We start from the raw sequence: 25,983 nt of genomic DNA, 5'->3' as shown, positions 1-25,983 counted from the left end.
GACCAGTCCTCACACTTATGACCATTGCAACATTCACATGGTCAATTTTCGGGCTCTTGGCAGCCAGCAGGTATTTAGGATGGTTGCAATGTGCCAGGATCGTGAGATCACCTGTTTGCAACCTTTCCACTGCCTTGGATAAGCAAAGTCAGTAAGGGAAGCCATTGTGGCTTAGGGCTAAGCAAGCATCCATCTATCGGGTTTTATAAACCGGAATTTGACATTGGGTGCTGACTCGTAGGAATGCAGCCAAGTGGTTTAGCTGAGAAATCAAGATGAAAACGGGTCTCAGCAGATATTGTAACGATATGGATGGAACCTCCCCAAGGAAATATCCTTAAAGAAGACTGAAGACTGAAGGATGGGCCACCCGTGAAGAAAGCGGGAATCGAACCGGCGACAAAGGAAGCACAACTAAAGCGAGCTGCTACGCGCACGCGCGTTGCCGCCTCGCCTACCCTTGAGGGACCGTTCCCCGCCTGGCCGGAGGCGAAGTTTCCCGAACGCCCGAGCCGCGGGGACGGCGCCTGCGCTCTCCTCCGCCGCCCACGGCCAAAGGGCTCCGGGGCGGGGCCTGCGCCGCGCCTGCGCCGTCGCCGCGCCCGCGTCCCTTCGGCAGTTCCGCGCCACCGGCCTGAGGCTGAGGCGGCGGCGGCGGCGGCGCGGAGCATCTGCCGGCGAGTCGAGCGAAGGAGGCTCCGCACCGCCGCCCGGACCGCTCGAGGGCGAAGATGGCGGAGGGGAGCGGCGGCGAGGCGCCTCCCGGGGTCCCCACGCCGCCTCCCCCGACCCTGAAGGGGCTGCGGGAGCAGATGGGTGAGACCCCCGCCCCACTTTCATCCCCTCAGACTCCCCTTGCCCTCCCTCCGCGGCCCCTTCCTAATTGAGGGGGGTCGTCCCCTCAGCCCCCCCTCCCGGACCGGTCTGGGTTCCTCTGCCCCGGCCTCGACTACAGGACCCATCAGCCCCCGTGGGGGCGGGGGGTGTGCAGTTCAGCCCGGCTGGGGGGGGGGCTACGGGCAGATGCCTCCACAAGGCCTGCGGGGGGGTCTATCTGGGGGAAGGGGGTGGGGGCGTGGGTGTTTCTGGGGGTCCAAGCGGCCCGACTACAAGTCCCATCATCCTGTTAGCCTCCGTGGGGGCGGGGGTGTGTGTAAATGAGCCCTGCTGGGGGGGATGAGTGGGGGTGTAGTGGGCACATCCCTCCAGAAGGCTTGGGGGTCTCTCTGGGATAGGATTGGGGGGCCATGGGTCCCTGGAGTGCCTGATGGGACTTGTAGTGGGAGGCTGGCTTAGGAAGGGCTGTCCCCAAGTACCTTAATTTGACCCCCTCCCCTTTCATCCCACCCATTTTCTCCCTTTTTTCTCCTTCGAAAGACCTTTCCCACCCCTCCAAACACCCCTCCCCATTATCCCCCCCCCCACTTTATCATCCCAGGCAACCTCTGGTCCCTCCCCCCCAGTTCAGGGCTTCTTCTCCCCCCTCCCCCCACCATCCTTTAGGCCTCTTCCAATCCCCCCCAACCCATTAGTCATTCCCCGAGCTCATTTCTGAGCCTCTTATTCTCCTCCCCCCCCCAAGCAAAATGTTGGAGGTTCCCTTTTTGTTGGCCTGAAGGACCTCCTCTTCCGCCTGGCCTCCCTCCGTTCCCCCACTTGCCTTCTCTTTATTTTGTGGACAAAAGAAACCCTTGCATTTTATGAGATCCAGAGGAGATCTGGAGGTCTTGCGGCTTACTCATTCCACTCTGCCCCCTCCCCCAAATATCCTTGGCTTTTTTTTTTTTTTTAAAAAGCATCTGGAAATCTCTGCATCTCCTCTTTTTCTCTGCTGCCGTCAGAAAAGCTTATCAGTTAAATGTGGAGGGGACATTCGCTGTATATTTCTTTTCTTGCTGCAGCACTGGTTTCCCGGAAGATCAGACTCGATCTTAGTTTGCAGGTGTTTTCAACTCTGCAAACTCACTTCAGCCACGGGACATAATCACCCAAGTGCCATATTTTGATCAGAAAATATCTAGCCGTCTTTTGAAGCTTTCCTTTGGCTGTGGCCAGGATGTGTGAATTGCCAAATTAGATGTCTTCGAAAGGGAATTCCCGAAAGAATAAGTCTGTCAGTACTTTCTCATCATCCAGACTGTGATGATTTGGGTTGTGCAATACTTGGCACGCAAGGGGAGAAAAGGTGCTTCAGAACACGTGGAATTATAAACATCACGCCTGTCTGTAGTTCTTTTTTAAAAAATATGGTTTTAGCAATCACACGAGTTGAGCACTCCCAGGAAAGGCGAGGCCTTAAGAGAGCTGCAAGCAGGTATTCACACCCTGAAGCACCTTTTCACATTCAAATCCAGAGGTGCACAACCCTGTACGCTTCCACCTAAATGCAGGCAGCCCTTGACTTACAACTGTTCATGTGGAGACCGTTCAAAGTTACAACAGCACTGAAAAAAGTGCTTGTGACCATTTTTCACACTTAGAACCTTTGTAGCATCCCCATGACCACGTGATCAGAATTCAGATGCTTAGCAACTGGTTCCTACTTATGACCATTGCAGCATCCCAAGGTCAAGCAAAATCAATGGGGAAGCCAGATCCACTTAACAACTGTGTAACTGACTAATCCCTGCAGTGATTCACTTATCAGCTGTGGCAAGAAAGGTCGTAAACGGGCAAATTTATTTAACACATGTCTCAACAACCAAAATTTTGGGCTCAATTGTCGTAAGTTGAGGACTACTGTACGTAATGGACAATGGCTGCAGGAGAGGGCCTCATCCTGTAATACCTAGGTCGGGTATGCAAACTTAATGACTTGTGGATTTCAGCTCCCAGAATTCTTGAGTCAGCATGGCTGGTTCAGGAATTCTGGGTATTGGAAGTCCACAAGTCATAAAAGAGCCAAGGTTGCCTACCCCTGACCTAGTTGACCTCTGGGAAAGGATGCTAACTTGGGGAGGGGGAGTGTTCATTAAGGCTACCGTTATGCCTTCTGATCAGATTATTAATGTGGCTGTAGTACTTGTTAATTGTGCGATGGAAAAGGCTGCTGCTGCTTTGGACTTGCTCTTAGCCCTAACTGAATTAAGGTGTCAGGTTTATTCCCATCTTCCAGACAGGGAGCTCAGTCTTAAGAGCAGATGGCTGTGCGTCGATTGTGGTTTTATTCCTGTCTTCAGATTTAAATCAAGTCCAGCCCTTCCCTTTCAAGTCCGGAAAGACTCGGCGACGGACAACAAATTGGAAAAAGGGACTGTCTTTTTTGCATCTCCTGTGAGAAATGGGGAGTGATATTATTTCCTTGAAGTCTTCAGCGAAACTGCAGTGATGAAAAAGTTCGGGCTTGGTTATCCTGGGATCTTTTAATTTCATTAATAGTCATAGAGTTGGTGAAGTAATGCATGGTGGAGCCTTTTGATTCTCATACCGGTTCCTGCTTATTCCTCTGGGATGGAATTGAAGCAGTGCAATGTTTATTCCATTGCTGAGATTTATTAATTCTGCAAGCCACAGGTTGCAAGCAAACTGAAAAGATTCTAGAAAATGGTTTACACACGTAAGGAGAAGTAATTGTATGTTGTGCAATGCAGCTAGCCAAGAGCAATTATTTTATCTTTCTTTAATAAATAGCCCCTGTTAAATTGTGAATGAATGTTCAGCTGGATCCCCTGCCTGGTGAAACGGGAGACTCACCCGTGTCTAATGGGTCTATAGGGATGTCTCAGTATAGATATTCCCACTTCATCATCATTCTTGAAGAAGCAGCCCAAAAAATTAAACTGCAGTCACAGGACCTTATGAGCTGTAATGTTATAATGCCTGATCAGAGACGTAAGGGGAAACTGGCTTATCAAGAAACAAGAGGATCATGGGTTAAAGTACATCCTACATAATAGAAGCATTCTTGAGTCTCTCGGGAGAGACGGAGTTGTGGCCGCGGAGCAGACTGGTGTCCGCTGTGATATGCAGTGCTGGGCTCTATTGTCACGGGTTGGGGTTGGGGTAGTGAGTGGAGCCAGGCACATTCGGCAACGGGGTGCCTGGAAACTCAAGAACAAACGTCACTTAGAAAAAGGTTTCAGGTGGGGGGTGAGAGGAAGAGAGCCCACTTCCACATCCTGAGCTCATGGAAGTAAAACAGAGTGAGAGAATTATGAAAAGGAAGCCAGGAGCGTGAAAACAGGAAGCAAATATTGCATCTCAGGAACACACAAGAAATTTTTAAAAATCCTTGTTTTCAGAAAATGTCCTGGTTGCTTTGTTCTTGATGTAACTTGAGGGCACGTTTAGCTGGGGGACATTGGTTTATTAGGTTTATATACCGCCTTTCATTCAGGAGATCTAAGTAGTATATATAGCAGTTCCTTCCCCTACTACAATATTGTGACTATGGGGGGCGGGGAATGTATGAAAGTGGCTGGCCCCAAATCACCCAGTGAGTTTTTGTGGCTAGAAGGGAATGCAGATCTAGATCACCCTGGTCCTAATCCAGCACCTTCGCCGTGCTGCCACAGATCTCTAAAGATAATTGAACGTGTCTTACCTGGCAAAAATTAAGAATGCATTCAGCTATATGTCATTGAATGGAGACAATAACTGGGGGTTGATCCATTGCAGCATTGCACAGTAATCAACTGCATGCACGCAGCAGTTGCATAGCTGGTTGAGAATGAGGTTCCAGCAAGTCTTTGCAGTTAACGTTGTGAATTAAAAGTAAGGTCATGTTGTGTGTGATCTTGGTTAAGTTCAGAGAGTTGAGACTTGACAGTTTAATACGGGTGCGTTGTAAAATGTTGCATCAAATACACGAAGGTGGATATAGTGCACTTCACAAGACTCTATCCGATTTGCATTGCAAACTTTTTGTTTAGCTAACATTAATAGATCTCTGTGTCCAGTATTGTTAATCATAATAATGCAATCACTTTGCAGACTTTTAATGAAGTTTTGTGAACAAGATTTATTTTGGTTTGGCTTGTTTTGGTCTCTTCAAACAAGCAGTATTGTCTTAGCAGTTCTCCGGAGTTACCTTTGAATATTTTTCGCTCTGTTGTGCCTCCACAAAGGAACTTGGTATGAAAATGCTAGCTGTTCTACTTCCCCTCTCTTTGTTTTAACAGAAGTTTAATGAATTTCCTCCTCTGGACAAAGGCAAATCTGGAAAGGGAGTTCACTTAAAGCAGTGCTGTCCAGCCTTGGCAACTTCAAGATTTGTGGACTTCAACTCCCAGAATTCCGCAGCCAGCCATGCTGGCTGGGGAATTCTGGAAGTTGCAAGTCCACAAATCTTGAAGTTGCCAAGGTTGGAAAACCTTGACTCAAGTTACTTGGCAAATGTGAAAATATAGGAGAAACAGCAATCAGTCTGTGATTATCTGCTCCATATTGCTGGATCCTCAAAATTTCAAACAGTGTTTTTCCACTCTGCTTGCATATCTCCCTCGTTCATTATTACCACTCTTTTAATTGATTGAAACTTGTAGTTTAATTTTCCAGTGTTATACAGCTGTTTCATGTTTAGACTATATACTGGGAGCCAAGTTGGAATGCTTGATTTCAAATAGGAACCTAACAACAGATGGACCTTGAACTCAGCTCATTGCTCTTCATAATTTCATAGGGGGATTTTTTATTTTATTTTATTTTTTTATTTTTGAGTGTGGTCCACTGCACAGTTGCCCACACAAGGCTTTTAGTCCTGAACGTTTCTGTACATAATACAACACAAATGCGGAATTGGCAAATTCCCAAGAAGAACTATTGGCTTTTCTTCCTGCTGACACAGAAACAAAAAAAGGATAGGTGGGTGTACATATGTAGTAAACAGATATTGTGATATATATTCAGTGATTCCAGAGCTACTGTTTAAAAGAAACCATGATGCTATACAATTGTCTTAAGTTTTGGTCAAGACTGATTCGAAAGAATAGCCACAGTTCAGAGACGGTGGAATTAGGCCATAAACTCTGGCTCTGGGGAGACTTTCCTGTGCAAAAGTCAGATTTGAGCAGTGTAATCCAATTACAAAGATTGTGAGAATTATGGATTTGTTTCAACCAAGCGTGGTGTTTTTCTTAACAGTTGCTGCAGCCCAAGCGTTAGCCGATGAAAGAAGAAACCAAGGTGTTGTTAGCACTGTTTCACTCCAGGCCCCAATAAGCACAAAAGCAAAACCAGGTAAAAATCGGTATTTTTCGTATGACCGTTCTGTATTTTGATCTTGGGAGCAATTATTTGCCTTACATTTTGCTCAAAACTTATATTTGCTCAAAACTTTTATGTGCCGTTCTTATTTTCAAAAAAAATCAGAAATTAGATGAATGAAAGTCTGTAGTGCCAGGCCACCAAAGGCCTCCCCTTGTAGCCTGGGAAAAAGCTATACTGGTGCGGGTGCCCTTTCAATAGCAGCGTGTAATGCAAGAAAATAACTGAGTTAAGATTTCCTGCGGTGAGTTAGAAAGTACGTTGGCAGCCATTCGTGTTGAACACCAGCATGTATCTTTTTTTTTATTGAAAAGTTTTACAATACATTTTATCTTTAACAATCCCTCCCCCCTCCCTCCACCCAACCCTTCCTAACCCTCCCTATCCCTCCCCCCACCCCTTCCCCCTCCCCGACACCAGCATGTATCTTGAAGACGAACTTGCTGTCCTTGTGTGCGGATGTTAGATGTGTGTGTGTGTATTTTGTAGGAATTGGTCCTTTGTTTCTCCAAATCAAATGTTCAAAGCCTTTGAATTTTTTCTCTTTGACAGTGCTGGATGGTTCTCTCTTGAAATCAGAAGAACGGCAGAGGCTTGCTCGGGAACGTAGGGAAGAGCGGGAGAAACAGCATGGTAGGATCCTAGTCAGTCAAGCTCCTGCGTGCAAAGGTTTTTAATATAGGTAGTCCTTGATTTACAGCAGTGCGTTTAGTGACCCCTCAAAGTCAGTTACGACTGTTTTTCTCATTTACGACCGTGGCAGTCCACGGTAGTTAATTCTTTGTCTGTAGACCAAGCACACAAGCCGGCCTCTGTGATACTTACAGGTTTATGGAAGGTTAACAAAAGCTTGGAACCCAGAGGCCAGAATGTTCCATTCATGGGTGTTACCACCTTCCCTGAAGGAAGATGGCTTCTTCAGTTCTGCATGACTCCATCCCATTGCAGAAAAACCTGGTTCCTTCCTACTGTTCCGCACGAGAGGCACTCGTCAGGACGCGTGGTTTTGGGTTGTAGTAAAAGTGCATCCTTGGCGTAAAATGAGGCACTTGATTCTTCCTCTTTGCTCTGTTTTTTTTCCCCCCTGGCCTCAGGCAGATTAGGTGGATTCTGGCAAGGCTTCGCTCCAGATGGAGTTGGTTGAACATACAAAATCTGATGATGTGATATTCTCTTTCTCTCCGTCTCTCTTTCTCTCTCTGGGATTTTTGCAATTGCCAGCAAAACACATCTCTCCCCCCCCGTCCCCTCCCCCTTTTCTGGGTTCCGTAGAGTTTCACTTTTCTGTCCTGTTTGGTGGAATTTACAGCTGCCAGAGAAACGCAGATCCTGGAGAAGGAGAAGAAAGCGAAGCTGCAGTATGAGAAGCAAATGGAAGAGAAGCAGAAGCGGCTGAAGGAGCAGAAGCTGAAAGAGCAACAGAGAAGAGCTGCGGTGGAGCAGAAGCGGAGGCAGAAGATGGAAGAGGAAAAAGTACCGTAGGACTTAATGTCGGTCTCTCTGAGGGAGGAGGGTCAGCCTGGCCTGCAGCTGGCTCACATTTATGACGGTTGCAGTGTGCCGGGGTCATGTGATTCCCTTCTGACAAGCAGAGTCAATGGGGAAGCCAGATTCCCTTAACGCCCGTGCGACTAATTTAACAACCGCAGTGATCCACTGAGCAAATAGGGCAAGAAAAGCCATAAAATGAGGCAAAACTCGCTTAACAAATTTCTCGCTTAGCAGCATAAATTTTGGGCGCGGCTGGGCTCCTAATTTGAGGGCTGCCTGTATTCCGCTGTTCGCAGCGTTTGTGCAGCCTGCGAGGGAGCACTCCAAAGTCTTCCCCTAGTTTGAATTGAACCGTTCCCACTTCTCCGGCATTTGTGTGGATGGTTCTTAAGTCATCGCTTAGTCCTTGAACAAGACTGTTTGGCGAGAGGCAATATTAGGCAGCCTGTGGTTCTTGCGCATATTAGGTGACTAAAAGTTGCCACTGACGTGACAACAAAAATGCAACGACGTGAGCAATTACTTGACTGGCCGAAGGAAGGTTTGCAAGCAAACTGAAGAGAGGCAGTCCTGTGCCAGCCGTTGAGAAATTTCCTGTGTCTTACCGTGTTTGGCTTGCATCAAGGGTTGCAAACCTTATTTTCTTTCCTCTGCCAATCGATGGAATTTCCCTAAAAACTTAGTGGTCAAAAATTTCTCCCTGAATTATTTTCACTCAGCACAGAAGGGTCCTGTAAAGTGGAAGGCCATCTGATTTGTGATTGAATTAGCCAAATGCTTTTCCCGACTCTCAGATTTTTGTGTGAGAGTCTTCTGAATCGTGAAGAAGTCTGGGTAGGTCTGCATTTTGAAGTAAAATTCCCCCAAATGCACCTGCTAGTAATAACCTTGCCAGTCTGAGGAGAATAAACTCATATATGGAATCATTGTATGGCACTAATGTGAGCAATTATGCCAGTGTTTCTCAAGCTTGGCAATTTTAAGATGTTCGGACTTCGGCTCCCATAATTCCCCAGCCAGCGTGGAGCTGAAGTCCAAACATCTTAAAATTGCCAAGCTTGAGAAACATGAATTATAGAAACCAGAGAAGTGGGTTTGGTAATCGGTGGAGCCCTCCTGCCACCTAACAGCTGAACAGGTGCATCTTAGCGCAAATCCTGTTTATCGCCAAGATTACGGCTAATCAGGGTCTCCAGCTTGTCTTGCATTGTAAAAGCTGGTAAATAATCAGCTCCTGGTGGGAAAGATGGACTGTTCTCCCACAGGCAGCATTAGGTCTTGCCACCTCATCCCCAGCATGGTTTGATCTATAGGTGCATTATGAAGCTGTGGTGCATCGAACGTTGGAACGCAGCCAGCGGCTGGATACGCGGCAGAAACGATGGTCGTGGAGCGGCTCGGTGACAGACTCCAGTGGGAAGGCAGGTGGGTCCCAAGGACTCAACGATGGTGGATCTACCTGGAACGCTCTAGGATTGTGGCCGTAACACGTTTTGAGAATGCCGGGTTGGGGAGTTGTGGGGTCCCTGGTGCTCTCGGAGCTGGGTTATTTTCTTGCAGATGTTTCATGACCCAATTAGGTAACATCATCATCATTGCTAGAAGAGGGTGGGGTTTGTGTGGAGGAGGAGGAGGACTATGAGGTCTTTCTGAGGTTATTTTCTTGCAGACATTTCACTACCCAACTAGGTGACATCATGGATGCTAGAAGGGGGTGGGGTTTGCAAACTAGCATTGATAATGTTATCTACCTGGATCATGAAGTGTCTCCAAGAAAACCAAGCTCAGAGAGAGCCAAGGATCCCACAGTTTAACCTTGAGCTACAAATATTCTTTTCTGTTGGATTGAAGAATGCTGAGATAGAGGTTTGGTCTTGGCACACTGGAAGGAATTGAATTAAAGATTACATAATCAAACACTCTAGAATAACAAACGCCTTTTAAAAGTCAGGACAATTCACTTTCTTCCAGTTGCTAATCATTTAAGAAGACCCAGAGCCCAGTCTCTTATCTCTCTCTTTGAAGAGAGCTGTGATAGATTTGTGGAGCTGTGATAGATTTGTGACATGAGCCTATCCCTCTCTTTTTTTTTCTTCCACAGAAGCACCAGCTGTAGCTGAAGGTGGGTTCCCTTGGAATGATCTGCCTGCTTGCCTGCTTTTATTTTAATTAACTTACCCACCCGGGCATCCCTTGATTTGAGAATTTCAGAGTAGGCAATTTTACAAGAAGGTTGCTGCTACTGCTACTCTCGTATTACAAAAAACAAACAAGCAACCCCGTAGCGGGTTGCTTTGCTGCAGTACTCAGAGGTTCAGTTTGCCACAGAGGCGTTCTGGATGTCTTCTTTTTGCACGGATGATGTCCTTTTATTCAGTTATGCTCCCTGTGGCAAGTCTGGAGGAAGGATCAGCCGGATCTGACCTCCCTGTATTGGCTGGTTTATCCGTGGATGGATTAACAGCCTTGTCTTTAAAATGTCGTGTGGTGCGGTGTGTAGAGTTCCTGCTGTCTTTATGCTGTGATGCTTGTTTATTTGTCCTAAAAAGATAATTGTACACAATATTAAAGGATAATTTTATAGAAAAGAGCCATGCTCTTCAGTTCTTTTGATAATCGGGCAATCTAGTCTTCCAAAAGAAAATATCTTCTTTTCTATCCTTTCTCTTTTTAAGAAGGGACTAGACCAGGGGTAGGAACCTCGGCTCTTTTATGACTCATGGACTTCAACTCCCAGAATTCCTGAGTCAGCATAGCTTGTCTGAAATAGTATAGGTTCTCCTGCTCGAGCAGTAGGATGGACTAAAAGACCTCCAAGGTCCCTTCCAGCTTCTATTCTATTCTATTCTATTCTATTCTATTCTATATAAACTCTAGTCTAAGACTAGGAAACCTAATGCTTTTTTCATAGATCCTAATTAACACACAGCTACCAGTTATCCTTGACTTATCACCACAATTGAGACTAGAATTTCAGTCGTTATTTGACATGGTCACAAGTCGAGTCATCACATTGGGCGAGACCCAATTTTGCCACCCTTTTAACCACGCTCAGAAGCAAGTTATCACAACTTTTACGCAGGTCTGGTGGTTAAGCAAAACCAATTTCCCCAATGGACATTTTGCGATCACAGTGCAGCGGTCATAAGCCCGAGCACAGATTGTAAGGCACTTTTCCTGAGGCTGCCGTAACTTTGAAGTGCCGTTAAGCAAACAATCCTAAGTCTTAGGACTATTTGTAAGTGATTGCCTAAGACCCCTGACGAGTTGCCTGCCTCTGATCTAGCCCGTATTCCTGCTAGGAACACTTAACGAAGCTTGTAAAATAGGAGAGACTTCTGTGTGTTGACATTCATCCCAATGTAAGACATTCAGAAGCATTACGATACCTGTTGGTCTCTCTCTCTGTCATCTGTCCATTATCTATCCATCTATCTATCTATCTACCAATCTCCTGGCAAAGAAGGCTTTGTCAGAAGAGAGAATACTTAAATAATTTTTGTTCCTTCAGCCAACAAGCGCTCTACGTCCGCCCTGAACCTCAAACAGCCCGACCCGGCCCTCCACAAGCGCCTCTCGTCCTCGGCAGCACTTCTCAGTTCTCCCAGCATGGGTAAGGAGCGGACCCTAGAGCAGGCTCCAGACCCACCCTCCTTCCTTGGCAGCTGTGGGACCGCCTAAAGCTGCCCTTATATCCCTTCTACCCATTTCCTTAATCCAGTGAGCCCGGCGCACCTCCAGCCCAACGGTGGCTGGATAGGGCGTCTCTTAGGAGAGAAGAAAGCGTGGTAAACCCTTTCCAGACCACCCCCACGTCACCTTCAGATTCAGAGAGCCAATTGTGATTTCACAGCCCCCCCCTCAGCTCTCCGAACCCCCATGCTCTGCTTTGTCTGATCTCAAAGCAGGCCGCTTTCTGATAAAAGGGTGGCGATCCCTTCTCCCGATCTGGGCTGCCTGTTTGGAATCAAAGGGCAGCATCTCTGGTTTTCTTTGCCCGCCCAACTTCGCACGTGCGAAGGTGGAGTAACCTGAGAGCAGTTTCATCCTGGGATGTTTCGATAGCTTGCAGTATCCCCCTCTCTTGTCTGCGTCAGTGTTTCTCCAAGAACTGGAGGAAACCTAATGGGTTAGTGTGAGGATAGCTCAGATGTCTCTGCTGAAGCATCCCATTTCTCAGTTCCCTTCCTGCTTCACCATTAAAGTTCAGGAAACCCTGATCTAACCTGGTTGTAAGATGGGAGAAGAAGGCGTCTATTCCCACCCGCTTCAGACCTGGTTCACTGCTGTAGTGTGGTAGGGTATGGGTTTTGCCCCAGAGATGTATGATTCCCTGTGCTTCTCAGAAAGTGTGATTTAGGCCAAGATGTTTCCCAGCTGTATATAGAATAGTTGAGAAATTGGTCTAGTGTCTGGTACAGTCAAAGCCAGGGATAGGCAACCTTGGCTCTTTTATGACTCGTGGACTTCAACTCCCAGAATTCCTGAGCCAGCCAGCCTGGCTCAGGAATTCTGGGAGTTGAAGTCCACGAGTCATAAAAGAGCCAAGGTTGCCTATCCCTGGTTCAAAGCACATTGAGCATCTGTTAATAAAGAAGAGATTTTATGAACCTTGTGGCCCATAGTCCTGCATCGAATCTTACAGTCAGCCCCCTTTTTATAGGCTGAGCTAAATGGGTTTCCCATATTCCATAATCAAAACCTAGGAATTAACTGCTCTCTGGATTAATTAAAGGGCTCCATGCTTCAGATATCAGTGGGGTCATCAGGACTGTAATTCCCATTGAGCAGAGGGATTAGCCTCTGTTCGTCTTAAGAATCTCCTTCATCGATACAGCCCATTGATGTTTACCAAGCTAACAATTCCGTGTTTTGTTTTTATCCTTGCAGGAACAGCTAAAAGGAGCTCTTCCCTAAACAGGCTGAATAACAAAAGTTCTCTGAGTTCTGAGCAAGGACTAGCTGACGCTTTACAAGCAGAGCAAAAAGGTGCAGCAAATGAGAATTTTGAGAAAGTCAGCTTATGAGAATTATTTTGTTTATATATAAATAGGATTATCAAAATAAATAGAAACCATGCAGAGGAATATTAGCTTCCACAGGAAGAATTAATAGAGAATTCAGTTTCTGCATCTTAGTTGTGCTCAACCTGTACAAGTGGCTTAAAAAGTATTCTGTAAAACCATTCAGAGTTTCCATAGGTCTCAGTTCGGTTTTGACTAGATTTTATATTAAGCTCCTTTACAAATCATCAGAAAGAAAACAGACTTGGTTATAATACAGAACCCCGCATTTGGGTCTGGTGATCTCATCACTGCATCTATGCCCTGGGTTTCACCTGGGTTGAAGCTCGTGGTTTGCGTAAACCAGGGTTTCTCAACCTTCGCAGCTTTCAGATGTGTGGACTTCAGTTCCCAGAGTTCACATGATCAAAATGGGGACCCTTGGCAACTGGCATGTATTTATGATGGTTGCAGTCTCAGACAACCATCTGATCGCCCTGGGTAAGCTTCCCAGCTGACTTACAACAAGCAAAGTCAGTGGGGGGGGAGCTAGATTTGCTTAATGACTGCCCGATTCATTGAGCAACCGCAGTGATTCGCTAAACACCCGGGCAAACAAGGGTCATAAAATGGAGCAAAACTCACTTAACAACCACCCTGCTGAGCAGAGGAAATTTTGGGCTCAATCGTGGTCGTAAGATGAGAACTGCCCGTACTGTAAGATGCTGGAGTTGGTTGGTTTAAATTAGCCCTTTTTATCCCTTTGGTTTTTGAGGATAGTGAAGTGAAGACTGTGCATTTCTTTCAAGCTTTTAATTGGGGAGTGGAACGAGTATGTTGGAAGCCGGGATTGCTGCTTTCGTTCAGTCCGGCGAAAGGAAGATGGTTTTGATTTATCTCCTGAAATTGCATATATCTAAGTTGGCCTGAGCGCATCTTGAAAACCGTCCGTGTGTTTGGGCTCTAGGAGAACCAGAAAAGAAGAGGAGTTCATCGCTCAGTAGGGTGAGCAGTAAACTTCCCGAAGTAGAAAACGTGCAGAAGGAAGAAAAAGGTAGCTAAGAATTTACTTGGCATGCTCCTTCCAGGGATTTTGTGTGTGAGAGAGAGAGAGAGGAAAAGAGAGAGTGTGATGTTATATACACAAATTGTATAGCTAGCCCAGATCAAGCACAATGGTTCCAGCTATCAGCCTCACTGGCTGCCTTACTTACTTCCCAGTTGCTGGGGGTGGTCCGTGTGGACCGCCAGGTCTTGACCCCTCCTGCCTATTGGACAATACCTGGCATTGCCTTTCAATTCTATTTTTTTTTCCCCTTTTGAATAAGGCTTTGTGCCTTGTAGGCCGTTCCTGGCAAGTGTGCTGTTCTTTGCAGTGTCTAATTTTATTTATTTTGATCCCGCCTTTCTTCTTTTTATAATCAACTCAGGGCAGCAAGCACACCTAGGACTCTTTCCTCCTCCTCTTTTCCCCACAACAACCACCTTGTGAGACGCGTAGGGCAGAGAGAGAGAGAGAGACCACGTTAGTCTCTGGTTTCCAGAAATCAGAAATCTGGTCGTGCTTTTTCTGACCAGGTTATTTGTTAAGGCGCCATCAGACTTCTGATTTTGGCAAGCGCACCTAGGCTTTAGCAGGCTGCCATGAGCGCTGGAATTTGCGTCCTATTTATATGCCCAGAAGTGTTCCTGATGAGGCAGGTCCTAAGGCTGGCGTGGACAGCCTTCCATCCGAAAGTGTCCTTGGGGGACTTCCTGTTGACTCCTCCTTCGTTGCTTCCCGCCCTCCAGCTCGCCGCTTGGTCAGCCCCTTGGAGAATGCCTCCGTCAGTCGCCTGCTCGCCCCCACCCAGGCCTCTCTAGCCAGGAGTAAGAGCGCAGCCACCTTGTCTGCTGTTGAGGGCAGAGACCCCGCAGGTAACAGCCCGGAGCCATCCAGCAGGGCAGCATCGCTGGCGCGGAACCAGATGGGATCTGCTGGCCTACCTTGCCTTGTTGAGTGTTTTGCAACCAGTGGGAGTGGGACGAAGGGGAGGGAGTCGGTTTTGCCAATAAACCCCCCCTGCCCCCCCCAGATATATCAACTATCCTGAATTGCCCCTCCTTGCAGGACAGCCTCCCCAACAGGAGTTTTGAAGATTGCAGGCAGATGTCAGAGGGTGCTGGTCTGCTTTCAGCCTTGACTTTGTGTCCCAGGAGATGCTTTCAAGAGCAGCCAGCTGGAAATGCTTTTTGGGATGTGCCTGTAAAGACTTTAAATCAAGTGTGGGCAACTATAGCAACTATACGACCTATCAGCTTCTTGAGTTGATAGATTCTGTGGGGTCCTTGTTGGCTTCTGAGCTTAGTGGTTTACTTGCAGATGCTTCATGACCCAACTGGGTAACATCATCGGTGCTAGAGGGAGTGGGGTTTGCGGAGTGAAGGAGGAGGAAGAGGAGAAGGGGGGAAGGAGGAGGAGGACTGTAGGGTCCTTGGTATTCCCTCAGCTTGGTGGTTTTCTTGCAGACATCTCATTACCTAACTAGGTAGCATCATCAGTGCTAGAAGGGACTGGGTTTCTAGCACTGATGTTACCTAGTTTGGGCAATGAAACGTCTGCGAGAATGCCACCAAGCTCAAGAGAGCAACAAGGACCTCACGGCTCTACCCTGAGCTACAGATATTCTCTGCTGTTGACAGATTCTTCCCTCTGTCCTTGTTCAGCTTCCACCAGCTTCCCAGCCCTCCTCCCCAAAGTGCCGTTACGTAGTCGCAGCACAGACCGATTGAAGGGGGCTGCTTGCTCATCGGAAAAGGTCTCCTCGGAATCTGCACCGGTAAGTCTACCTTTTGAGTATCTGGCTGCTGATTTCTGCTTCAGTAACGGCCGAAACACGAGCCCCACGGATAATGGACCCACCCCCTGGCTTCAGTTTGTCCCTCTGCTTTTGTGACATAGCAGTCGTAGTGATGACATAAAGGGTACTATTTGAAGTATTTGAGGGGGTGTCTTGTTTGTAACATTTCAGGCATTTTATGTGGTCGCCTGAATGATGAATATTGCAGTGCTTTGAGAAGCCATAGTCTATCTCTTTCGAAAGCAAAGAGTCGCAGACGATAATTCAAGTTCTGACCAGCTTTTCTGTCAATGCAATGTATTTTTCAGATAGTTTGGAACTTGTATGCCCCCTTCGCCTCCCTATAAATGTGAATTAAAAGACGCAGTTTCCTGTTTTTCACCATGTTAGATGAGAAGGAGATTTTTCTGCCCAACAGAGAAGGGCTGTTGCTAGAACAGCCTCATCAATTTATTTAGCTGAAGCTCTGCAACGTCTGTCTCGGAGAAAACCGGTGATGTGACAGTCTCTCTCTCTCTCTTTTTTTTTTCTTCCCCCCCCCCCAAGAAAACTGAGCCAGCCAAGCAGCCCCCATCTTCATCAGTGAGGCGAGCTCCTTCACCCTCTCTGCCTAGTTCTAGGCGCTCCGTCTCGCCCGGGAAGGCGGGGAAACTCCCTCCGTCTCCAGCAACAATAAGGTTACTATCCAGTTCACAATCTCTGCTCTTCCTCCATTGCGATCGGCATAAAACCAGCTGTTTTCCTCCCTAAAGACCAGAAGGACTTTCGAACCCTTTTGCTGAGAGGGACGGCTAAAGAAATCAAGATAAGTGTAGTAAAAATAAACAAAATTGGCTTTCCCAACATGCTGCCTTCATGCTTCCAGTGGGTCAGGAGACCACCAGGCTTCCAAAGCTGGTTTAGAAAAGTGGCTCGGATTTATAATCACAATTGGGACCACTGAATTTTGATCACGTGACTAGGGGGAGGCCGCAGCGATTGTGTGAAAAGCAATCCTAAATCACAGTTTTCAGTCCCGTTGTAACTTCAAACCGTCCCTCAACCATTGGTTGTCAGTTTACAGGACTAGCAGCTGTGAAGGCGGTTTATTAGGGGTCAAGCAAGCAGTTGGTCAAGGCGTTCTTTGGCCATACAGCACCTCCTAATCGGTGCCCCTTTCTTGGCAGGCGCAGACCACCGCCCTCTTCCCCGAATGTCTCGCGGCAGCGGCAATCTTCTCCCATGACGGCCTGTAAACCGGCGCCGATTCAGCGCCCGCCGCTCACCCCGAACGTCCTCGGCGTTACCAAAAAGAAAAGCGACACGGAGAGCAAAGCCAACGACGCAGCCCCCCAGGAGCAGGGGGCTGCCGGGCCCCCCTCAGAGAAAGAGTCGCCTGCGGGTCCTCCTAAAACCAAAGAAGGTAAGGAGAGCTGTTTAGAGGCTTTTTTTGGAAAGAAAAAAATCTAAAAGGTTAACATTTTAATTTTTATGTACCGTCCGATGGTCTGTTGTACATCGCCAGGGTCTCTCTTTGCGGGAGATGGGTGGTTTAGAAATGTGAAATATAAAATAGATACGTCAATAGACACTTCTTTCAAAAGGTGATCCCGGTCACCATTGCTGGATCTGTCTCAGGGCCGGTCTGTTTCACACGTGGCGCTCAATAATAGAGCGGTGTTTCTCAACTTTGGCCACTTTTAAGGTTTGTGGACTTCCAAGTCCCAGAATTCCCCAGCCAGCATCTCCCAATCACGGCCATCCTCCACCCCTCCGATTTTCTGTCCCGTCCTCTAAAGGAGGCAGCGGTGCTCAGCCCCGGCCTCCGGGGAAGCTGGGAGAGAAAAACGGGGCCTGATCCAGGCACCCTTGGCGGGATCCCTCCACAAAGCTCCAGGTGAGTCGGTGGCTCGGCTAGAGGTTGCTCCCCCTGCCTTATGACTTATGACCGTTTTTCACCCCGTTGTAGCACCCCCAGCGGTCACGTGATTTACATTCGGCTGCTTGACAACTGATTCATATTTACGACGGTCGCAGTGTGTCCCAGGGTCACGTGGTCCCCTTTTGCGACCTTGGGGAAGTCGGATTCAGTTAACGACCAGGTTACCAGCAATAGGAACAGCACTTTGACTTATATACCGCTTCACGGGGCTTCACAGCCCTTTCTCAGCGGTTTACAGAGTCAGCTTCTCCCCCCCCCCCCCAACAATCTGGGTCCTCATTTTACCGACCTCGGAAGGACAGAAGGCAGAGTCAACTTTGAGCTGCTCAGGATTGAACCCCTGGCAGTTGGCAGAGTCAGCCTGCGATCACGCATTCTAAGCGCTGCACGACCAGAGCTCTTACTAACTTCACGACTGCAGTGATTCATTTAAGAAAAAAGGGCGAAAAAGGGTCGTAAGATGGGGCAAAATTCGACGTATGTCTCACTTGGCATCAGATGGGGCTCAATTGTAGCCATAAGCCGAGGACTACCCGTACTGCTTTAAGCGGGCCCGGGATCCGTTCCTGGCTGTTGGGGCCTGCTCGTGTGTCCCCCCCCCCCCCCCAGCGCTTGTCGGTCTAGCCCCGTAGAGCGAGCTAAGCCTTCGAAGTGCCCGTGGGCGGCCTCCGCTGCCCCCGGCTTCAGCCCCCCCGTCTTTTCCTTTGCAGAGTCACCGGCCTCCTTCACATTCCTTCCTGAGTTGCCACCTTGCGTCTTCAGTCCCTCGTCTCCTGCCGCGCCATCTTTCTGTTCTCAGGATTGCTCGCCAGCCTCCTCTCTCGGCAGAAGGATGCTTTTCGGATACGATCCCCTGGCGCGCCTGGGGGTCTCCTCTTACTCCTTGAGTGGCGCCAGCCCCAGCCCTTCCCAGGCTGACCTTCCGGGCCGGGGGGCTTCCCCCTGCATCTTCCCGCCTTGCGTTCCTAGCACGCCGAACCTGGGGCGTCCTCTGTCCGCCAAGGGCTTCCCCGCTAACTTCGTGTTGGGGGCCAGCAGGCATGGCGACGCAGCCGGCCTCAGCCCGGTCCAGTGCATTAGCTTCCCGTGTCCTCGCCGGCCCCGCTCGCCCTGCAGGCTGCCGCCTCCCCCTCCATTCTGCAGGAGGAGTCCAGCCCAGCGGCCCATGACGGTCACCCCCGACCCCTACGTCCTGAATAAGCTGCTGCACACCTTCCAGACCATGCGGTGCAGCGTGGACACCATCAGCCAGGAGCTCAGGGTGCTGAACACTCACCTGGCCAACCTCTCCTACCACTTTGGGGCCCTTCCCATCCCTGGCTGTTCCTCCCAGAACGAGCAGGAAGACTCAGATTAACCCAAGCGAAGGCTCAGCAGCTCTGCTCCCCCCCAGTTCAGCCTCGGTAATAATTCTGCTTTGAAGGCACAATCTTCAGAGGGGTTTTCCCCCCCCCCACCCATTCCCCTGTCCTCAGCCCCCACCCAGCTTCACCCTAGAGCTACAGGTTACAAAGGAACATTTGACCCATAATACACGCCATTCTCTTCATCCAGAGAAGTTGGCCTCCGATGAGTATCTCAGGGGTGGCAAAAACAGAGCAAGGAGGGGAATCTCCCTAGCTAGATATCTATTTACTTACTTACTTACTTACTTACTTACTTATTTATTTATTTATTTATTTATTTATTGGATTATCTCCTTTTTTGCAATAAATGGTCTCTCGCAATATAGTAGAGCAGTCTTTTTTTAAAAAAGGTAAACCAACAAGGGTTTATAAAAACTAAACTCAGGGTGATCTTTATTTATCTCAAGCGAAATCTGGAGAATTTAGAATCATTTCAATCCTTGCAAGGACATTTGTACTTTCTACCAAATGATTAATCTGTGGGTTTTTAATTTGTCCAGTGTGTGTGTGTGTTTGTATGTGGGTTTGCGTGAGTTATTCATATTCGGAGCATGAACAAAAGAGCTTCAAATAAAACCTGTAAAGAATGAATGGGGAATGTCTTTAATTGATGATGTGGAATTGTATTTATTTATTACCACAGAGATAGTCTGCTTTGGGGAGGGCTGGCTGGGGAATTCTGGGAGTTGAAGTCCACCCATCTTAAAGTTGCCAGGGTTGAAAAACACTGCCATAGAGCATAGAATCCTCCAGTAAATTATCCAGGATTGAATATTTATTTTTCACTTCATTCCAGGCGACTTAATATTTGTAGCAAAAAAAAAAACCTCAAAACCCACCCAGGTCAAGGCTTGGATTTGCTTTACCTAAATTACCCATTTAAATTGGTGGGATGTTTTTCCAAGTAAACGTGTCTCGTGCCAGGAGGTGAATTTTTGAAAACCTGAGAGAGCAGCAAAATAGCTGTCACACCCAATAAATCTCTCTGTGGCTAGAACTGCTTCTAATAACATCTCTAATAGCCAAACTGGTTGTCTCTTCAGGGAGTGAAACTCACCACCTTTTAAAGCCCAGCATTATGCTTTTCTTACTTTGAAATAATTCCTTATTTTTAAGGAATTTAAACTTTGGCAGTGAAAGAAACCTTCTTAGGAGCCTAGAACTTAAAACCCTTAAAGTTGGATTATTCAACTTGGTTATTCTCATGCCATGAAACTTTGTGTGAGGCTACAGAGGTGAAACGTGGTGTTGTTGAAAAGCCTTTATCCCTGCCTTCTCTTTCAGCATACAAAGATGTGCTTATTTGTTTGTGTTCAGATCCCCTGACCAGCAAGGAGACTGTGTTATCTACCCACGAACGTTGTGACAAAAATTTGAGGAGGGGGGCAATGCTGCGATACATGAGCCAAAGTTTTCTCCTCCCCATCCTGTGTAAATCAGACTTAATTCTGAACAGAGCAGAGTCATGAGCGATGGAAGAAAAACAAAAATTAGAAAGGAAATTCAGCTCTGACTGCCTTTGTATGAATTGTATAGAGCCCTGGTGGTGCAGTGGTTAGTATGCAGTATGGCAGGCTAATTCTGCCCACTGCCAGGAGTTCGATTCTGACTAGCTCAAGGTTGACTCTGCCTTCCATCCTTCCGAGGTCGGTAAAATGAGGACCCAGGTTGTTGGGGGCAACAGGCTGACTCTAAAATCGCTCAGAGAGGGCTGCAAAGCACTGTGAAGAATTATAAAAGTCTAAGGGCTATTGCTATTGATAAAATATTTATATTTTTCCAGATGCAAGTGGCAAAACTCTTCCAGGGACCACAACTGCTGAAGAAGCATCAAAGATCTTGGCAGAGAAACGCCGCCTTGCACGGGAACAGCGAGAGCGCGAAGACCAGGAAAAGCTTCAAAGAGAAGAGGAAGAAAGGTAAACGAGAGAGGTTTTCCCTCATTGCAAAAGTGTGCGTTCACACACGAGAGATTTTAAATCAAGGTTTTTCTAGGGAGATTGAGTAGCCAACGGCGTCCTCTGAACCTCACTCCTGGGCACCTGGAATAAGAACCTATGAGACTAGATAAAGATAATAAAATAGAAAAGGTCCTTTTTCTCCAGCGCAGGTCTTTAACTTTTTAAAATGCTAAATGGCTTATCAGTTAAGTCTCCCAAATTGCCTTCTTTCTTTAAAAAGGAGGCCAGAACTCCTTTGGTTGGATTGATGGATTGGTTGGGTTGACTGGTTGGCAGGTTGCTGGCTTGCTTGGCTAGGCTAGGCTAGGCTAGGCTAGCTGGTTGGTTTATTTAACATATCATGGCGACGTACCCCAAAAGCCTGGGCAGCGAACCCCATCCAAATCCACAGTCAAAACCGCAAAAAGCATGAAGCAAAACTCAGACGCCCAGATTCAAAACACAAAAGCACAACGGGCTCCACCCACACCCCAAGCCCAGGCCTGGGAGTAGGAGGTCCCGAGGCTGCGGATGGAGACGCCGTTTGCGTTTGCGAACCAGGTTGCACAAGGCTGGCTGGCCTGCCTGCGTGCGCAAGCAAGGGTTTACCTGTCATCCCTCTGCTTTGGGCTCTTAGGATCCGGCAGGAGGAGCTGGCCAGGATAGCCCAGGAGAAGCAGGCGCAGGAGGAGGCCGCCCTCCAAGAGACGGGGGAGCTGAGGAGAGCGGAAGAAGAGCAGCAGCGGCTGGCCGAGAAAGACCGGATTCAGAGGGAGCAGGAAGAGCAGGAGAAGCAGGCGGAGCTTCAGTTGCAGGTCGGGGGTCTCTGCAAGGCGTCCTCTGCCGGGGGGAGGGGGGGCTTGAGCCACAGTGTCCACCCAGGGAATTGGGAATTGCAGTGTAACATCCAGCGGCAGTGGCTGAGTGAAGTCTGGGCTTTCCCTCTTGGGTAGTGTGACTCGAACACAGGGCCCAAGTTAAGAATGGGGAGCTTCAGCTGTATTACGCTGTCTTTTGCTGCCGTGACTTCCGTAGCGACGGCTGGTCCCTTCCACGGAGCTCACCGCGGTGTTTTCCCCCTTGGCCCTTTTAGCGGGAAGAAGCCGAGGCGAGGGCCTCCGAAGAGGCCGAGAGACAGCGGCAGGAGCGGGAGCGGATCATGCAGCAGAACCTGCAGGAGAGGCTGGAGAGGAAGAAGGTGGGCTGCCTTTAGGGTCTCTTCCCTCCCCACTCCCGGTGTGCTCTGCCAGGCGGCCCAGAACCTCCCCTCCCCTGCCATTCCTCTTGGGCAGGGACTTTAGCCGGTGGGCCCACCTGCCCTCGGAATCCCCCCCCCCGAAGCGTTTGGTGGGTCGGCATCGTGTCCTTTCAACGGAGTTCCTCTCCTGCAGAGAATTGAAGAAATAATGAAGAGGACCCGGAAGGCTGAGCTGAGCGAAGCGAAAGTGAGCCTCTTCCTCTCTCTCTCAACGGGCCGCTTAAGCATTGCCAGGGATGCTTACTGTGGAAATAACTGTTCCCCCCCCCCCATCCTTCGTGTGGATCTGCCTTAGAAACATGCACCAAGCAGGTCGGGGGTGGGGGTGGGCAAGGGTTTCTGGGAGCTTGTTGAAGGTTCACAGCATAATTGGTATTAATTGCATCGAGTTGCTTGATGGGGTTCATCCCGGCAGTCCCCATTGAGCGGCTGCCGTGTTTAACGGCACGTGGGGTTGGTCTGATGCTTCCCTCCTGCCTTGCAAGTGATTGCCTTCCGTCCCTTGAATGCAGAATGAAGACAAGTCGAACGAGGAAGACGAGGACGTTGAAGAAGACGAAGAGCAGGGCCTTGAAAAGCAAGACCAGCCCGGTAGGGAGCACATCTGTGGCCGGCCGGGCCTCCTGGTTGTGTCTACTGGCCTTTGCAGCCTTGGTCTCCTCACTCGGGGCTCGGGGAGCAGTCTGGAAACACAGGTGGTCCCTGGCTTACAACAGTGACCGCTCAGAGTCACGGGGAAAAAGGGGTCTTGTGACTGTTTTTCTCGCAACCGCTGCAGCCTCAGATGCTCGGCCACTGACTCATGTTTTTGGCGGTCACGTGATCCCCTTTTGTGACCTTCTGACAAGCAAAGTCCGTGGGGGAAGCCAAATTCACTTCACAACTGCGGTGATTCACTTAACAAGAAAGGTCGTAAAATGGGGCGAAACCCGCTTAACTAGCGTCTCACTCGGCGGCAGTTTTGGGCTGAATTGTGGTCGGAAGCCGGGGACAGCCTGCAGTTGGGGGCCTTGTCCACTAGGGGTCCCAAGCCCTCAGCTCTTCCACTCTCCCTTGCAGAGAAGCCAAAGGGCGAGGACGCCTCTCTGGAAGACGGCTCAGAGGAGGCCCTGCACCGTTGGGCTTTGCCGCAAGGAGGCTCGGAAATGGGAGTCGACGACGTCTTCATCAATGGGAATAAGCAGGAGGAAGAGGAAGGGAGGAGGGGAGATGGGCACCCCCTGTATTTCAGCCAGTCGGTGGAAACCAGGTAGGTCGGAGGAACACGGCAAAACCTCTTCAGCCGTGTTCTCCAGATCTCCATGTAGCTCACAAGCCGGTAGTAGCTGCTCGAGAGCCAGCCTAAAGAGAGACCCCAGCCCTGAAAAATATCCCTGAAAGTAAGCAAGCCCCTTACCTCAACCTACGACCGGCTGCTTAGTGACTGTTCAAAGTTCCAGTGGACTCCTTGGAGCTATTTACTACGACTGGATTCAAAGCTCCTTCCCCAGTGATGGGACCGAGTTTCCGGCCCTCTGAAATTGTAGCCATCTGCAGCATCCCACAGTCACCGGGCTGCATTTTACAACGGTTGTGCCGAAAACTGGCATTTACTTCCGTTAATTCAGTTAATGCCGGTGATATTCACTTATCGACTGCCGCAGGAAAAAAAATTGAGCGACAAGTTAATTGCAGTGGGTGGTGTCATTTTGCCCGGAAATTCTCTTATTTTAGGGGGAAACACAGACCCTGAACTAGGTAAGGATAGTCTCTGGATGAATCTCTCCAGAAACCGGACAAGGCTGCCCTTCCCTCTCCTCTCCCCAGTATTCCAACCAAAGGGACGGTCGTTGAGAACTCAGAAATCCTGCACGTTAACGAAGCCGATCGCTCCGTCGGATTTCTCCCAAACTTCAACGGAAAACCTTCCTCCGGGTGGAATTTTGAAGAAATCATTGATCTCGGGGTGCATCCTAAGACGGCCAGACTTAGTTCGGAGAGCATCGCTGCTGATATGCCCGGCCAGAATTTTAGAGGTGGTGCCCCATTGCCAGCAAGCCCAAAGCTGGCGTTTGAGGAGGACGGTGGGGTGAATTCCTTGACCAAATCGATCGAGGCGGCATCAGGTAAGGTTTATTTATTACTGTCATAAAGATGCTTCTTTCCAGCCTGTTATTGTGTCTGTGTGTGCTCTGGAATCCTATTTTATGCATAAAATTACTAATAGTCCCCTCTCAATTTTGAACAGAACTGTGAACACTACAATCCTGGAAGGCTCCCGACAGCCACGTGAGGATGCCCAGGTCTCCTCCAGGCAGGAAGCCCTCGATTTGAAAAAGCTGCTTCTCGACTTCACCTCCACGTTTCTCTCGGCGTCACCCGCAACAGCCCACCTCCACCGATCTGGCTTTGCCCCTCGAAACGTTTTGCAAGGCAAGAGGGGTGGGGAGTCATTTTGCTGTTGCTTTACCAGCCCTCTTTAACAAGATTTGCTTTTTTAAAAACAAATACACGTTGTTTTCCTTTGGCTGAAACGTTCAGGCCATTGCGGTTGGTCTTTAATATTCCTCCCTGTTTGCCAGTAACAAGGTGGCTTGTACCAGAGACTTAACGAGCTAGCATTCGCCCTGGACACAGTACGCAAGGTAACACGGTTTAATCTGATGTCTATTAAAAAAGAAAAACCCAAGCCAATGTCATACGCTTGTCGCTCTCCCCTCGCGCTTGTTGTTTTGGGGAGCGATGGTTAGTTCGAATTTAACTTGAATATCTGAAAACGTAGCACCTCATTCCAGAATGAGTCAGACCATTTCTCAGCTTGGAAAAGAAAAAAAAGAACACCCACCTTGGTTGTCTCTACCAACACTTGAAAACCGGCACTTGTTCACGATGGATGGGGGATTTTCAATACTCAACAGGGCACTCCAAAGTCGGACGGCGCTCCGTTCTGTTGCCTTACGCAGTCTCTCTGGGGCCATCCCCCTCTCTCCTCAGTGTTGCAAAGGGAGCTCAGTGGAGACCGCTCCCAGTGAAGTCTGTCTGGGCTCACCAGCAGGAGGGGGATGCGGAGAGCAGCCCTAAGACCCAGGGTGTAAGGAAGGAGAGCAAGCCGAGCTGAGGCCTCTAGCTGCAGAAACCCCCAGGCCGCCTGCTTTTGGCAGGGGCCAGAGCCTCTGACCTTACTTGCCTTTTTTTTATTAATCGACCTGTGTCCTACCAGGTGGCCTTCAGCCAAGCCGCTCTGTGGCTTTTTAAGCTATCGCACACCATCACCGTCCGGTTTGCCACGCCGAGCGTCTCTCCTGCTCGTTTATTTGCGGGCCTGGGGGGTGAAAACAACCATACCATCCTAAAATCCGTAGCAGCCCTGGCAGCAGGAGCGCTTGGCACATCCCCGTCCCGTTGGACGGTTGGTGTTTCAAACCACGAAACCATCCCATGGTTTGAAGTTGAACCTCCGTACGTGTAAGTATTATTTGTGTGAACACGATACCAGTATTAAACCTTTCGAAGGTGCTTGTTCCTCTCTGGCCCGTGCGAATTGCACTCCAGGTTTTCCCCCTTCTAGCTTTAACTCACTCACCGCTTGCCTCCAGCCCTTGAAGCTGAGGCTACGTTTTCAGCCCAGCTGCTGGATTTTTGTCTTGCAAAAGAAGGAATGAAGCTTCTGCAAACGCGTCCTCCTTCTCCCCCTCCTCCCCAATTCCCAATCTCTGGATGCCCCTCTTCAGAAAAGAACTGTTCTCTTGAAACGACTGTGAGCCCCCCACCTCACCCCTTCCTACGCTGCAAGCCTGCTCCCCAACCTCTTCTCAGCCCAGCGGCTGAGCACGCACACTCCCCCTTAAATCACCCAGCTTTCAGTCTCTGTCCTCTCCTCCCGGCAGGCTCTCCCCCCCCCCAAGGTTTTAGAAAGATTGCCCATAGAGCAGTGCCTTAGG

At 48.8% G+C, this 25,983-nt stretch overlaps 1 protein-coding gene across 3 annotated transcripts; it reads left to right on the top strand.

Annotated features, from left to right (window-relative positions):
• The first annotated feature begins 602 nt into the window (after nt 1-602).
• Nucleotides 603-24,550, top strand: MAP7D3 (MAP7 domain containing 3). 3 transcript variants are annotated; one of them, XM_083372247.1, is made up of 21 exons: nt 603-816; nt 6,082-6,177; nt 6,757-6,837; nt 7,514-7,677; nt 9,009-9,120; nt 9,797-9,817; nt 11,207-11,308; nt 12,586-12,684; nt 13,666-13,752; nt 14,490-14,615; nt 15,405-15,517; nt 16,085-16,215; nt 16,705-16,940; nt 20,649-20,784; nt 21,443-21,620; nt 21,899-22,003; nt 22,197-22,250; nt 22,576-22,654; nt 23,123-23,312; nt 23,870-24,168; nt 24,291-24,550. In XM_083372247.1, exons 1-21 carry the CDS (start codon nt 732-734, stop codon nt 24,296-24,298), a joined length of 2,502 nt encoding a protein of 833 aa, XP_083228373.1. In that variant the 5' UTR covers nt 603-731; the 3' UTR covers nt 24,299-24,550. The 3 variants fall into 3 exon arrangements, with proteins under 3 accessions (XP_083228373.1, XP_083228371.1, XP_083228372.1); XM_083372245.1 differs by having other exon boundaries at nt 22,842-23,312; XM_083372246.1 differs by lacking the exon at nt 14,490-14,615 and having other exon boundaries at nt 22,842-23,312.
• The last annotated feature ends 1,433 nt before the right edge of the window (nt 24,551-25,983 follow it).

This window comes from Vipera ursinii, assembly GCF_947247035.1.
Source record: "Vipera ursinii genome assembly, chromosome: 12".
NCBI lineage: Eukaryota > Metazoa > Chordata > Lepidosauria > Squamata > Viperidae > Vipera > Vipera ursinii.
This window is presented reverse-complemented; position numbering and strand designations above follow the sequence as displayed.